Here is a 15,949-nt window from a genome sequence, read left to right on the forward strand (position 1 = left end):
AGCTGTACCATCATTTATTTAACTCATTCTACTTTTTAATTCCATTTCAGTTTTCTCTATTTTAAACAATTTTTGGGTAAATTCTTCAGAACACTAGGTCCTCAAAGGAGTTCTAAAATTTTAATCATTTTTAATATTATAGTAAAAAAATATATATATAATTCCAGCATTTTAACCAAAAAAAAAGAAAAAATTCTTTAACATAATAAAGTTCAATTTGAAAACCAAATTATAATCTAGTCAAACTTAATATGAAAATACAATCTGAAAAATAAGTATAAGATTTACTTTGCTTTCAATATGGGGAATTCCCCTGGAAGGATAAGAAATCAACTCTTCTGTAGTCTGATGTATTCACCTTCCTGTTTTAGTTATGCGCAATCAAGGCAGCCTGAGGCTGATTCTCAATAGCAAACTCTGGACTCAAATGGAGATTCAAAGAGCGAACCACCGAAATTTACGAGTAACAGCTACTGATTTAGAAGACTATAGCATCAAAGTGTTTTTAATTCAGGTAAGTAATAAATTTTAGTGTTAGAGGATTACCCACCCTACTATATTTATAGATCTCTGCAATTACTCATTTGTGTTGTGTGGGTTTTTTTCCATTTTATTTATTTATTTATTTTTAAATATATTTTATTGATTTTTTACAGAGAGGAAGGGAGAGGGATAGAGAGTTAGAAACATCGATCAGCTGCCTCCTGCACACTCCCTACTGGGGATGTGCCCACAACCAAGATACATGCCCATGACCAGAATCGAACCTGGGAGCCTTCAGTCCGCAGGCCGATGCTCTATCCACTGAGCCAAACCGGTTAGGGCTTTTTTTCCATTTTATTGTGTAATCTGTACCATTGGCAAAAAAATCAGCCATTCACTTTGGTTGTTTATAGTCTAATATAAGACCTACATTTTACATGGAATTTAGAAATTAACACCTAAATCTAGAGTAACCAACTGGTACCTGTCCCAAGATATTTTTATTGATATAAGCTATCGAACCTCTATATTTTTCTTTACTATTGAAATTACCTCAACAATCTTACTAAGTTACCACTTGACAACTACTATTGTCAAGAAGCTAGCAAAATCCACAGCTTGATGCTCATACTGAATGCTGAAATGGAGAAGGCTTTGAGATCACAGGAAAGGAATAAGGGAGAAATGGAAAAACACAGGGCTAGCGAGTTAGCCAGTCCAACAGCAAATTCCAGTTCTGGACATGAGTCAGTCTCCAAGGTAACAGGATGGAGAACAGCTTCAGCTCTTTTTCCTGCAAAAGGAATGCTTGACCTTAAATAGAAGATATCCAGGCACAAGAGAGAGAGCTGGCAGGAATCAGGTCAGAAAAAAGGCTGGGTCTCCCCTCTGGGCTGGGACCCAGGAGAAAGCTGAGGACCCAGGTGACTCAGGCAGAAGCAGCAGTACAAGTGGCTTGGCTTCCACAGACCCATGGAAGAAATGTTGGCAAGTGACCATTGGTGAAAAACCACAGGTTTTATTAATGAACAGTAAGTACAATGTTAGGTGTAAGTGATGTAGAGTATTAAGATGCTAGAGTAAGATGATGCCCAACCCTGTTCACCATGGAGGTAGATGACACTCTGCCAGGCCAGATCATTGGCTTTGAATGGTCCAAGCAGCCGGCCTGAGACTGTCAACTAGGATTGGATTCTGCTGCTCAGTACTGAGCTCATGCTGTCTTTTTAAATTGTAGGATATTTTTTTTAGAGGTAAGCAAACAAAATGCAAATAAAAATCCCTCCAAATTCCACTCCCAGAAATGGTCACTATTAATAATTTGGTCTTACCCTGTATTTTAATATATAAACATATGTACAAACATATATAATACACTAGAGGCCCGAAGCACGAAATTTGTGCAAGAGGCTCGGCCCTCGCAGCCCCTTGCAGCCCCTTGAAGCCCTGGCTTCATCCAGAAGGTCGTCCGGATAGTCATTCTGCTGTTTGGTCTAATTAGCATATTAGCTCTTTATTATATAGGATATGTGCCATACTGTACATACTGTATGACCTTCAGGCAAGTTATCTAGCCTCCCTTAACCTGATTTTACTCACCTGATAAATGAAGAGAATAATAATATACTTCATAAAATGGGTGAGAAGATTAGATAGCTAATATTTTATTGTAAAATATATACAGGTAACCTTCTTTTCACTTATCAATGAAAATGAGTGTTTTTGTGACATTAAACAGTTCATTCTTCAAAAATTATTTTAACAGGTGAAAAGAATTCTATTGTATTATGCATCATAGTTTATTCCATTAATTCCACATTGTTAAATACTTAGGTAATTTACTGTTTCACTATTATAAACTAGAGGCCTGGTGCACGAATTCATGCACAGGTGAGGTCCCTTGGCCTGCCCGGCAATCGGGCTGATCGGGGCCATCATGCCCAGTCCAGGGGGAGGGGCCACGGGAGGTTGGTCGGCCACAGGAGGTTGGCTGTGGTAGCGCACTAATCACCAGGGGGCAGCTCCTGTTGAGTGTCTGCCCCCTAGTGGTCAGTGTGCATCATAGCTACCCGTCTTAATGGTTGCTTAGGCTTTTATATACATAGACTAGAGGCCCGTTGCAGGAAGATTCCAGCAAGAATAGGGTTTCCTCGGGCCTATTCCAGCAAGAGTAGGGCTTCCTGCGGCCGTCTCCGCCACCCAGTCTGCTTCCCTCCAGTCTCCGCAGCTCCGCTTGCTTCTCCGCAGCTTCGCTCCCTTCTGTAGCACTTGGCTTCCTTCTACACTGTCTTCAGTCTTGCTCTGCGCCTGGATATGCAAATTAACCGCCAGCTTGGTTGGGTTAATTTGCATACTTGCTCCTGATTGGCTGGTGGGCGTGGCTTGTGGGCATAGCAGAGGTACGGTCAATTTGCATGTTTCTCTTTTATTAGATAGGATTCTTTAAGGAGGCTGCAGGAAACTCTGTGTACATACATGTTAATTTTCTTGGGAACAAGTTTTGACTTGTCTTGACAAATTTCTCTCCAGAAAGACTGAACAGTTTTCATTCTCAACAGCATTTTTTATGGTACTTCCTCAGAGTTATAATTTTTTTAAGCTTTGCAAATTTGTTATTCAAAACTATATCATGTTGTTTTATTTTTAACTTCGTAATTTCTTAAATGAAAACATCTGAATGAATTTGTCCATAGGAAATAGATATATTGGCTAGTGAAAGGCATTACAAATTTAATGTAAGAATGTCAAGGAAGCAGAATAGCATTTATATTTCAATTACAAATACTCTCAATATTTGTTATTAATTAGCTTACTAAATAAAATTACACCTTTGCACATGATATAAAAAATTAAAGTAGTCAAGTCAACAAATATTTATTCAACAACTACTCTGTAATATCAAATACAATATGAGAACCAAAAATATTTTATTGCATTTATATTTAAATTTTTCCACCCACAAGTATTTAAGGCAACTTAAATACATGCATATGATAAAAAAAAATACTTTAAAACCCTTCTCCCAAGAGTTGGCATGTAGTTGGTTCAACCCTCAGTTCTGAGTTTTAAAATGTTTGGTAACTCTCTGAAAGGTTAGCAAAGAGAAATAATGTCCCAGATTTTCTTTGAAATTGTGAAAAGATACAAACATATAAACTACTGCCATGTTACCTTAAAGAACACAGAGTTAGATGACAAAAACCTGGGATTCAAGTGCCAGACAGTTTGTCAACTAGCTGTGTAAATTCAGACAAGTCATTGCACCTTTCTGAGCCGTCCTCTCCTCACCTATCAAAGGGAGAGAGGAATAAGAGTATGTTGAATACCTGTGCTATGTGCTTTGTTAATACTAATGGATAAATAACCACAGTTTTATTGTAAAAAATGGGTAACAACAGAATAACAATAACTGTTATACAAACGGTATTGTTACTCTCCTTTTGATATTTATAGCAACCATAAAAATAGCACAGAAAAATAGTCCTGAAAACAAGTACTTCTGATGGGTTTTGGGTACAACACCATAGACTGCTCTAGTGAGCTCTGCTCCTCCACAGAGCTCTGCGGCTTGCAGGGGGTGTCCAAGCAAAGTGATGTAAAGGAAATGAAGTCTCCCCTCCTGCTCCCCCCTAATTCTACAATTTCCTACAGGGTAAAATATTGGAGGAAGGATGGTCTTTACAAAGTTAAATTCAAATAGAAATTTCCAATCACAAAATTTCATTTTCTCCATTTAAAATGCACAAACTGGGACCTCTTACAAAACTATCTGCCTTAGGATTCAGTTTGGTTCAAGATAAATGGACTTATTACCCTTTAGTGTTTAGGGTTGTTTACATTCTAGATTTATGCCATGTAGTTCCTTCCTTGTTAACAGTGAAAGATTAAAAATCCTTAAAATGTGGCTATTATTATTTCTGTTCTTAACCCCGGAATTTCCCCTATGCAGGCCAGTGCCAAAGACACAGAATCTCTGTATGCAGCCATACATCACCGTCTTGTTGCTCTTCGAAGCTTCGAGAAGCAGAAAGACGTCAGTCAAGCTGAGAGCCAGGCAGAAGCAGCCCTCCCACAACTAAACTGCGACAGCTGTGATGAGGATGAGGATGGCTTCACCCAAGGCACTAAAAATAGATCAGGTAAAGGACTTTCCTTCTGGTAGGTCAGTGGCTTGAGAAAGGAACCTCAAGCACCATCCTAATGTATGAACCAGTTTTTAAAAAGTGGAACTTACTGATTTGTTTACAGTGGGTCAGGATGAGAGCCCTTGCTGTTTGGATCAGGAGTGGGTTTGAAAATCTGTCTTCTAAATGGGCCTTCATTGGGATTTTACCCAAGTCAGCCTCATCATGATGCTGCATATCATCCTATTAATAAAAGAGAAATATGCAAATTGACCATACCTCTGCTACACCCACAAGCCACGCCCATGAGCCAATCAGGAGCAAGTATGCAAATTAGCCCAATAAATATGGCGGCGGCCACGGAGCTGGAGCAAGCAGGAGACTTGGGTTGCTCCCAGCAGTGGAGGAAGCCAAGCTTCCAGCCCACGCTGGCCAGCCCTGGCCTCTGCTCAAGGCTACAAAGTTTCAATTATAGAAGATAAATAAATCCCAGATACCTGCTTCCAGCTGGCCCTGGCCTCCACTCAAGGAGGCGCTGAAAAAAAAAAAAAAAAAAGGAAGGGCTGGGAGCTTGGGTCGCCGGGGGGTGTGGCCAGCCTGCAAACAGCCATCAGTCCCTCACCCAGGCTGGCCACACCCCCATGGCCCGATCCCTGTAAACGGGCAGTCGAACATCCCTCGAGGGGTCCCAGATTGGAGAGAATACAGGCTGGGCTGAGGGACACCCCCCCCCCCCCGCCATGCACGAATTTCATGCACCAGGCCTCTAGTTGTATAATAAAATATTTTAAATTTATATCACAGATCCTTCTAGGTGGACCCACCGACAGTCAGTTGCCTGTTCATGAGTGCCACCCACCATAACATAATGACATCTACACAAAGATTGGTTACCAACGGAAAATACGAAGCCAGTGGTCAGCAAACTCATTAGTCCACAGAGCCAAATATCAACAGTGCAACAATTGAAATTTCTTTTGAGAGCCACATTTTTTAAACTTAAACTTCTTCTAATGCCACTTCTTCAAAATAGACTCACCCAGGCCATGGTATTTTGTGGAAGAGCCACACTCAAGGGGCCAAAGAGCCACATGTGGCTCGCGAGCTGCAGTTTGCCGACCACGGTACTAAGCCATCCTAACTAAACGAGAAGATCCTATTCATCCCTTGAAGAGTTTTAATAGAAAAGTTCATGAAATATAATTTGTTGCAATTGAAGTTTTTCTCTTATGTAGACTGATAATTCTGAGGCTTTACATTTTGATTATTGTGGAGAAAATGACAGAATTTAAGAAATACATGGACTTTAGAAGTTCAAAATTTGTCATTTTTGAAGAAGTTAACTTAGAATAGGATTTGATAACTAATTTGGACTATTCATCACATTGATGGATATAATAGTTAAAATGATAAATTGCTGGATTTGATAAATAGCTAAGTAAAATCTTTATTTTTTCAGTCATGCATTGTGTGGCCATAAAACAAATATTTTATAATATTTCCAGTCATTTCTTTGAAAACCACTCTAACTGCATAACATTTCATTAAAACATGTTTTTCTTCTGAGACACGTGTATTTTCATTTAGCCTTTGGATTTCCTATTACTGTAAGATTATGTACTCATGTATTCCTTTAAAGAGAGTATTTGTTCTTAGACGCGTATCCACTGTACCTTGTATATTCTTGACTGACAGTCAGCCTCCAATAGTTGTTGAAGGAATGTATAAAATACATTACCTATGTATCAAAACAGTAAGTATACAAAAACTGAAATAATTTAACTTGTCCTTTGCTTTATTTATGTAATTAAATTGTCATTAATATTTGAGTAGGTGTGGCTGTATAGAGACCTTTTTAAAACAAATACTGTATATCACATATAGCCAAATGAAATTTTCTTAAAAATTCAACAGTATGCCGAAACCAGTTTGGCTCAGTGGATAGAGTGTCGGACTGCGGACTGAAAGGTCCCAGGTTTGATTCCGGTCAAGGGCATGTACCTTGGTTATGGGCACATCCCCAGTAGGGGGTGTGCAGGAGGCAGCTGATCGATGTTTCTCTCTCATCGATGTTTCTAACTCTCTATCCCTCTCTCTTCCTCTCTGTAAAAAATCAATAAAATATATTTTTAAAAAATTCAACAGTAATTTCAACAATCATGCCAGTGAGTTTTGATGCCCCTCTTTCGATTTTTGTTTCAGAGACACTTAGTGTGTTACACAAGAAAATCAGAATCAGTACTTAGAGCTATATTTCCTTTTCCAATCCAGTTTGATCATCCCTTGGCTTAAAAATGCCTTTTGACTGTGACCCCTAAACAATTCCCTTGTTAGCGGCATCTTCGTCTGCTCCGTCTGCCATAACAAAATACCACACTCTGGGTGGCTTAAACAACAGAACTTCGTTATTTCTCACAGTTCTGGAGGCTGGCAAGGGGGTTTCATTCTGAGGCTCTTCTCTGGGTTTGTGGGGGCCACCCTCTCACTGTGTGCTCCAGTGATCTCTTCTGTGGGAGCATGGCAGAGAGAGTGAAAGTTCTGGGGGTCTTTCTATAATCCCATCAGACCAGGCTCCCCCTGCATGCCCTCATCTAACCCTAATTACCTCCCAAAGCCCCATCTCCAAATACTATCATGTCGGGGGTGGAAGGGGTAGAGCTTCAACATATAAATTTTTTGAGAACATAAACATTCAGTGTATAACAAGGGAATAAGAGTTACAATTCCAAAATGATTTCTGAACATGTGTTGATATTTGAAAACTATGACATTGGAGGAGTTATTGTAATAACTGGTAGATGTTTAGCCTAATAAAGACTTGGTGTATAATAGTTTTCAAAAATTAGAAGTTTACCAGGATTTACTAATTTTTGCCAATTTAGTGGACATAAAAGGCTATTTCATTATTACCTTAATTTGTATTTTTCTAATTTTTAATAAGGTTCAATATCTTTCAGGTATTTATTCCCTGCTTGTGTTTCTTTCAAGAAATTCCTCTTCATAATCTTTGCAAAGCTAAGTGTATCATTTTCTCCTTTTGGTGGCTTCCTAGCACGTATGGGATAAAAGCCAAGTTCCTAAGCATGGATGTAATACTTTCGATGTCTTTTCCCCTGTCTACCTCTCTAGCCTCACCTCCCACTGTTCCTGTCTCCTTCTCTAGGGACTCAAAGCTGCTATTTCATTGCTCCATACCTTTGTGGAATTCCTTTCTCACCCTTGCTCATTCTAGCAAATACTAACCCATTCTTTAAGACTTGGCTCATGGCATTTACAGAAAACTTTCCCTAACTCCTCTTAGGCTGAGTTAAGACCTTCCAGATTCTTTAGAATTCTGTGTATAAACTTTATGCTCCTTTGGGGGTCGGGGGGAGTGAGATACCTTTTATTTATCATTTTATTTACCCTAGTAGGGTTCCTGGCCCATAGCAGGTGGTCAAATATAATTTGATCTCCACTGACATGTGTCGTATGCGTAAGTCTCAACAGAAAGTTAGAAAAAAGGATCTGAAGCTCATGAGGCAGTCTGTGCTAAAGATACTAGTAGTAGCTAAAGTCATGTAAGGGGCAAGGGGCTTAATATTTACCAAGTAGCTAAAGTCATGTAAGGGGCAAGGGGCTTAATATTTACCATTATAATGGGCACATGTTTAGGCATTTGTACATATATTTACAACTTTACAAGGTAGCTAACATCCTATATAATAAAAGCCTAATATGCTAAGTGTCCAGTCGTCCGGTCATCCGTTCAACCAATAATGCATAATATGCTAATGACATGCTAAGGCCACTTAACCGCTCGCTATGATGTGTACTGACCACCAGGGGGCAGATGCTCCAACTGGTAGGTTAGCTTGCTGCTGGGGTCCAGCTGATTGGGACTGAGTGAGATGGGCCAGACACGCCCTGGAGCCCTCCCTTGGTCCCTGGCTGGTCAACCTCCCGCATCCCTCCCTGGCCTGATCCTGTGGCATGGCCTGCACCCTCTCGCAATCTGAGACCCCTCGGGGGATGTCGGAGAGCCAGTTTCGGCCTGATCACGCAGGTCAGGCCGAGGGACCCCACTGATGTATGAATTCGTGCACCGGGCCTCTAGTATTTTATAAATGAAAAAGTAGAATTAGAAAGGTTACAGAACTAGTCCCAGGTTGACAAAGCTAATAAATGGTGAAGCTGGGGTTTGAACCAAGGTCTTTTTAAATCCAAAGTCCAAGCTCTTTTTATTACACAATACTGGATGAACTCATGAAGAAGAATGGAGAGAAAGAGAGAAGGGAAGTGAAGGGATGGACAGATCCTGAAAACAAGCTTAGGAAGAACCCAAAAAGGGGACAGAGACATGGGAGGAACACCATTGGAGACTGGTTTGCTGGAAGCCAAAGTAAAAAATTTCAGGAGTAAATGATAAGCATTTCAAATGTTGCATAAAGATCAAGTCATGTAAGGGCTGAAAAAAATATCAAGATGTTATAGATATGAACATGTTTAAATAATGAAGAGGAAAATCCGGTAGAGTGAGAATTTGAGGGGGTAGGAGGGATGGGATCCAAAAATACCAGAGAACAAAGGGATATCCTAACTGAGAAGATGTCAATGTGGGTAAGTTTGTATGTGGAAATGGGGAGATCCAAAAATTTGAGTTCTTATCTGTGAAACGGGAAGGAAAGAGGTCTGAAATTTCACATATACAAGACCAAACTCATAGACTTTGATCCCAAACTGGTTCTCTAGACTCATTTTTCAGTCAAGTGGATCATTGACACTCCACTATTCATCTAAGCTTCAAACCTCTGTTATCTGTGACTTCTTCCTTTTCTTCTTTCCTAATATCTAATGAGTTACAAAGTGTTAGAACAGCAAAAATTAGAAAGGACCTTGAGGCTGTTCAAGTTATAACATTCCACAGAAATGAAAAGCTATGCTTAAGCTTCTTCTGTAGGTCACTATTAGCAGCTGCTGTAAGGCAAAGTTCCTGGCCAGAAGGGATCAGCGACTACTAAAAGTAGACATCTATCAGACTCCATGGTGTATCTCCCTGCCACACAGTAGGGACTCAGTAAATATTCAGCGAACCCATGAATGAATGTTGGAGGTAGGTGCTAGGTTAAAAGTAAGAGTCACAGATTCAGAATCAAGTTGGGCTTGATAGAACCTTGGTATCGCTGCAGTCCAGCTCCCTCATTTACAGGTGGGGAATCGGGAGCCAGGAAAGATGAAGTAACCTGCCCAAAGTCCAAAAGCCAGTTACTGATAGCGCTAGGACTAGAGAGGATCAAAGAGGGGGCCAGAGCAAGTGGATCTAAGGAGCAGGATGGATAAACACTAGGGTGTGCACTGCCATTTGAGTCTCCTCTTATAATAGGAGCATTTTCTTCCATTTCTCTAACTACTTCCCCAGCCCAGGTCCACCTGCAACTGTTGCCAACAGCACCCAAGTCTCCCTTCTTCCTCTTGCCCTCCGATGTGCTCAACATGACAAAGCCAGATCAATAGTCATCAAACATTGCTTTCAGGACCCACTTTGCAGTTAAAAAGCCTTCAAAGGCTAACCACTACCTATACATAGGATAAAGTCCAAATTACTAACATTCTTAACCCTTTGGTCTTGTCCTACTTTTTCAACCTTATCTGGAAATGCTGCGTTTGGCCAGACTCCTTCACCCATTAACTAACTTTCTCAAAGGCTACCCACCTCTTTCTTCCTCTGAGCTAAGTTTTTTGTTTGGTGGTCAGCAGGGACTGTGACAGGGCCCTAGCTTAGATGGGCTCAGCGCTCGGCTGACTGCTCTTTCAATTCTGAACCAATTCTAAAAAAGGGGCTTTGCATTTTCCTTTTGCACTAGGCCCTGCAAATGATGCAGCTGGTCCTGGGAAGGTCTCCTCAGCCCCTAGACCAGCCTTGTAAATATCAGCCATGCAACAAGTGTTGGTTGAATGAATAAAAAAAAGGTCTAGTCCTATGAGCAATAATGAACAGGTCTACATTTATGTGGTTAAAAAAATTAAATTGATTTTAGGGAGAGGGAGAGAAACATCCACAGGCTGCTTCCTGCACGCACCCCACTGGGGTTCGAGCCCGGAACCTGGACCTGTGCCCTGACCAGGTATCCAACCGTACCTTTTGGTGCATGGGACCAAGCTCAACCCACTGAGCCACACCGGGCCAGGCCTGTGGCCTAGTCTTATGTGCAGTTATGAAAAGGGGCAGAACCGCTGCAAGATGCCCACCGCCCGCAGCCCCGACCAGGAGGCCTCCGACCGGTTCCAGCTGGATTCTTCAGGGCAGCTCCAACGCCAAATGGAATCCCAGCCCTTCCCCCGGCCGCAGCCAATCCCCGCGGTTCCTCGGGCGCAGCGCGTCCCGATTGGCTGAGAGAGTTGGCAGGGGCCTGATTGGCGGAGAGAGTTGGCTCGGGCGGGAGAGCGCCCGCAGGAAAGGGGGCGGAGCGAGGAGCTGGCCCGCGGGTGGCCAGGCGGCGTCTGCGCAGGCGCGGATGGAAACGCCACCCCCACACAAACAAAACCCACCACCCCGAGCGCGGCGGCTCGTCCCGCCCACCTTTCCCGCGCGTGGGCTCTGCCCCTTCCAATCGCCCGGCTGTCCCCGCCCCCGCCAACGTCCGGGCGCGTCCCCCTCCGGCGCGGGCCGCGCAGGGCCCGGCACTTAACCTCTGGCCGCCCGGCGCCGAGTTAGAGGCTGGGGCGGCGGGCGCGGAGGCGGGCGCGCGGGCCGGGACCCTCCGCCGGGCGGACGATGACTTGCTACCGGGGCTTCCTGCTGGGCAGCTGTCGTCGCGTCGCGGGCGGCCGGGCGGCGGCGCTGCGGGTTCCGGGCGCGGGAGGCCCCGCCGCGCGGCCGCGGCTCGGCGGCGACGGGGGCGGCGGGCGGCGCCTGGGGCAGGGGCAGGCGCGCGAGCTGGCGGGCTGCGGCAGTCGCCCCGACGGCGGCTTCCGCCCGTCCCGGGTGGTGGTGGTGGCCAAAACCACCCGCTACGAGTTCGAGCAGCAGCGGTACCGCTACGCGGAGCTCTCGGAGGAGGACCTCAAGCAATTGGTGGGTCCCGCCGGCCCGCGCCCCGTGCCTGGGCCGGGACCCCCTTCCCGGGGCGCTCTGGACGCTTCGCCTGCCCAGCTCGCGTCCCCCTCTCGCCCTGGCTTCGCTCGGAGGGCCCCCCTCGCCTCTGGGGGGCGGGGAGGGGAAGGGAGGGGAAGAGAGAGAGGGGGTCACTGTTCGTGCAGAGACCCCCGGCGCGGGACGTCTCCGGGAAGCCTGCGATGGGGGCCGAGGGGCTCCCACAGCGGAGGGTTTAGGGGTTCATGTGGACTCTCCCACCCCACCCCTTCATTGGGAGCGGCAGCAGCAGCCCCCCAGGAAGGTCTGGCTTGCGCCTGACGTCTGGACGCTCTGCAGGGAGCCCCCCAGGCCTCCCCCGAGAAAGCGGGGCCCCGGCCGCCGCGAGGGGAAGGCGCCGCGGACACACCCCCTCGGGCTCGGCGGGACCGGCCCGGGCGCTCCGGGCCCGTCTGGGGGAGCCCTGTCCTCGCTGCAGCGTGGTGGTCACCCCAGGTTCTAGCAGTTTGTCTTAAAGGCGCACGTGTCTTTGTTGCTGGGAAGAGCAAGGGAGAAAAGCCGACTTGGACTAGACGTTATTAAGTAGGAAGGTCAAGGCAAAGGGCAGGCAGACCTGGCAATGCCGCGCTCAGGAGCCCACGTCTGCAGTACAGCAGGACCTCCACAATAGACTGTATTGGGTGTAGGTATTTATTAATATTTTTGCAAGGTATATAAATCCACCCAAGGAAGAAACCCTGCATACTTATACTCCTTTTGAAAGTTGTGACCCCGGGTTCCCATCCGCCCATTTTAGGAAAAGGAGAGCGAGGATGCTTCCGTGAACAGTTTGTCTGCAAAAAAGCTCCATTGCACATCTCTTAACTGTTGACACTGCAGCGAAAGGCTTTGGAATGAATTGCCTGTAACCCTAATCTTGTAGAATTCTGTGCAAGCGTAGACGGCCCGTTCTGAACGTCTGGTTTGTAATCTTCAGCAAATTTTTTGGTAATATTTTGTGGAGGTATCCAAGTGAAACTGTAAATTACCTTTGCTTAAGGCCTGAATCCACGTTCAGCCGTCAAGTTCCTGACTCTTGGATGAGCTCATTGGACAGGGGCCGTGCATTCACCTGTTGGCGTGCTGGGTGCAGATTTTGTTTTCTCTCCTTTCCATGAGTGGTTGAATAGGAAACAGTTGCAGTTAATAGAAAACAGTAGCAATTGATGGAAACAGGTGCCTCCTTTAAAAGAGGTGATCAACAAACCGGTGGAGCAGGAGATCGGAGTCAAGTTTGTGTTAGGGCGTGAAATTGGGGGTGAGGCAAGGGGGGTACCGTCAGAAGCAGGTGTTTCTGTTTGGGGAAAAGGGTATGTCCCTCGGGCGGTACTCCTAATTTCACCAGATCTACCTCTTAGAAATGTGAAATGCCCGAAGAACACCCATAAGTATGTTCTTCCTACAATTTTGTGGAAACCTCCCACATCAATTTTAAAATAGTACACGTGCCCTAGCCGGTTTGGCTCAGTGGATAGCGCTTCATCCTGCGGACAGAAGGGTCCCAGGTTTGATTCCGGTTGTGGGCTTGATCCCCAGTAAGGGGGTGTGCAGGAGGCAGCTGATCGATGATTCTCATCATTGGTGTTTCTATCTCTTTCTCCCTCTCCCTTCCTCTCTGAAATCAATAAATATATTTAAAAATAAAATAAAATAAAATACACTTGATTGGGGTGTTCAGAGTGTGGGGTTGAGGGTTAGGAGATTGGAGTAATCAGGCCCAGGTTGTGTGGTTAACTTCCTTCCGATGAGTCTTTAGCTTAGCTGGGACCCATGGGTGGACAGTACTTTCTGTGCAGTGCTGGCAGTTTCCAAAGTGCGGTTCCCTGATTCAGCATGTGAAATACTGGGGTTGGATTGGAGAGCCTCCAGTACCCTAAAAAGACGGGCATGTTGAACCTGGTTAGCTTTCTCAAGGCCTCAGGAAGATGGGTGGCATCCGAATTAGATTAACTATTGGACCTCTGACCTAGATTGCCACTTATCAAAACTTTTTAAATGGAGGCAAATCGGTAAAATCGAACTGCCTAGTGTCCCCACACGGTATCTGAAGAGAAATCTCTAATAGGTAAATATTTGTCTATCACTGGGTAATGCTGTTTGGAATAAGAAAACTTTGAAGTAAAACTTGTGGACTATAGAACACAGTTTTGAAATAGTTGTTTTTATTTCAATTAAGTATTATTGGGTTAGTTTTCTCATTTCTACTAAGGCCATTATTCAGAATGGAATAGCATTAGGTGGCTCCTAGATCAGAGGTCAGGAAGAGGCCAAAGAATACTAGACGGGGTGAAGTTCTGAAATGGGATTCTGTATTAGAAATGGGAAAATGATTAACATTTCTTGCTATTTTGTTGGGGGTAAAAGATACTAAGGTTTACAAGTCATGTGAATTGGGTATAAAAGAAAGTAGCCAAGTGCTTAGTTGAGTCTTTGAGCACCATGTTGCTGTCTGTAGTCTCATGGTAACCTGGATTTGTATCAGAGGGTTCTCTCTATGGTGGTGGTGGTGGTGGTTTTGTTGCAAATAGATCTCAGGTTACTTAGGTTACCTGTAAAAATGCAAAGGGAAGATGAGGGTGGAATACCAGTACAATTTTCTATCCGGAAGCCTCATGGTTTTCTAACTTTGTAGAGACATAAGCAACTAGAGGAAATACTTTTTAATTAATAAAGCATGTACAAAATAGGTTTATATCCTTAAAATTTCATCAGTGACTCTTTTATACTGGTTACATTGCTTAATTTTTAATGCTCCCCCCCTCCCAACTGATCAATGACTTTTCCTGTGAGTTGAGGATTTCTAGTCAAGGATCTTCTCTACTGGCTCATGATCTTGCAAGGTTTAATTAAACTATTATTACAATTTACATCATGAGATGTAACTGTTGGCAAATGTGGAACTTTTAGTAACAGAGCCCAAGAATCTCACAAATTAGATGAATCAAAGCTGATTGGAAAGGTTTTTGACATAAACATGTCTCGGTGGTCAAAAAAGAAGGTTTTATTGAAAAATATTTTGATCTATATCAAATTAAAAATGAGCAGTTTCCACTCGCCTCTCCCCCAACTGCAGGTGTTAACAATCCCAGATGCAATCCCCTTTAATGGTTCTCATTTATAGTATTAAAATATATTTTCCAAACGGGATAGAATAATTGCATTTAGCAGCCCCTCTATGATAGGATTAAACTGTTCCTAGATGTTGCCTTGTTAATAGGTTTGGGACATGTAGTGCCTTGGATTTTGTTTGCCTTACTCTGTTTTCTGAAAACAATGGTATAGCTTAGGTTGTAGCTTGGGCACATAATACTTTTGCCACATGGTGTGCAATGAGTATAGTGTATGCAATATGTGTATTTGTCAAATTAAAGAATGTGATCTGGAATACTGCCAGAGCCCCCTAACGGAAACCCCACTCCTCTCAATCTCCCAGACACGGGCACCAGCGTGGCCTATCTGACATGAACATCTGGCCACTTCACTCTCTGCTTAGAACTCCTCCAAAGCGCCCCATACCCTGTGGAGTCAGCTAGGGACTTTGCTAAAATGAAGATGCCTGGACCTTAGTCTCCCCAACGCCTCCACGATTCTGATTTACTTTGTGGAGAGCTCCCAGACTCTGCCTTTCTGAATCACACCCTTAAGCTGCCAACTCAGCATTTTAAAAACAAGCTCTCCAGGTTTGCAAGTGATCCCGGGATCACACTTGGAGAAACTGCGATAGATGAACCTTCGTGATCTTTAGTGTGCCCAACAAGTCCCTTCAAGAAGTGGCTCCTCTCCGCCTGTTGAACTTCATTTCTGATTGATCCTTGTCTTAAGTGTGCTTCCAGAAATAATCTATACATACAAATCAGCACAGTGAGACATCTTTTTGTCTCATCTCTTTGTTCAGTGATAACACATTTAAGCTATTCTGCACCTGTTCTTTTCATTGATTTTAGAGAGAGAGATGTGAGTGATAAACATTGATTGGCTGCCTCTCATAGATGCTACCAACCAGGGATCAAACCTGCAATCTAGGTATGTGCCCTGACCTGGAATCGAACCCACAACCTTTTGGATTGACACTCCAACCAACTGAGCCACCCAGCCAAGGCTATTTTAAAACTCTTAACTCAGTACTTTCAACAAAAGATTGGGAAGGTTGGTGTTAAAATGTAATTAATACAAATCAGTCTGGAGTAATACGATTATATTGAATTAAGATTTTTTTATATATGCATCTTTC

At 43.9% G+C, this 15,949-nt stretch overlaps 2 protein-coding genes across 4 annotated transcripts in view; both read left to right on the forward strand.

Annotated features, from left to right (window-relative positions):
• RANBP3L (RAN binding protein 3 like) overlaps positions 1 to 5,520 on the forward strand; it is a 42,409-nt gene extending 36,889 nt beyond the window's left edge. Inside the window, exons 12-14 of the mRNA XM_054714370.1 lie at positions 372 to 514; positions 4,433 to 4,622; positions 5,412 to 5,520. Coding sequence (XP_054570345.1) covers positions 372 to 514; positions 4,433 to 4,622; positions 5,412 to 5,455 — 377 coding nt within the window. The 3' untranslated portion in view covers positions 5,456 to 5,520. The remainder of the gene's footprint in view (positions 1 to 371; positions 515 to 4,432; positions 4,623 to 5,411) is intronic.
• A 5,737-nt stretch (positions 5,521 to 11,257) lies between these two features.
• Positions 11,258 to 15,949, forward strand: part of NADK2 (NAD kinase 2, mitochondrial) — a 35,751-nt gene continuing 31,059 nt past the window's right edge. For 2 of the 3 annotated variants that reach the window (XM_054715319.1, XM_054715320.1), the window contains exon 1: positions 11,258 to 11,661. In XM_054715319.1, coding sequence (XP_054571294.1) covers positions 11,362 to 11,661 — 300 coding nt within the window. In that variant the 5' untranslated portion in view covers positions 11,258 to 11,361. Of the gene's footprint in view, positions 11,662 to 15,830; positions 15,865 to 15,949 lie in introns of those variants that run through there. The other variant, XM_054715321.1, reaches the window with a different exon arrangement.

This window comes from Eptesicus fuscus, chromosome 4, assembly GCF_027574615.1.
Source record: "Eptesicus fuscus isolate TK198812 chromosome 4, DD_ASM_mEF_20220401, whole genome shotgun sequence".
Taxonomy (NCBI): Eukaryota; Metazoa; Chordata; class Mammalia; order Chiroptera; family Vespertilionidae; genus Eptesicus; species Eptesicus fuscus.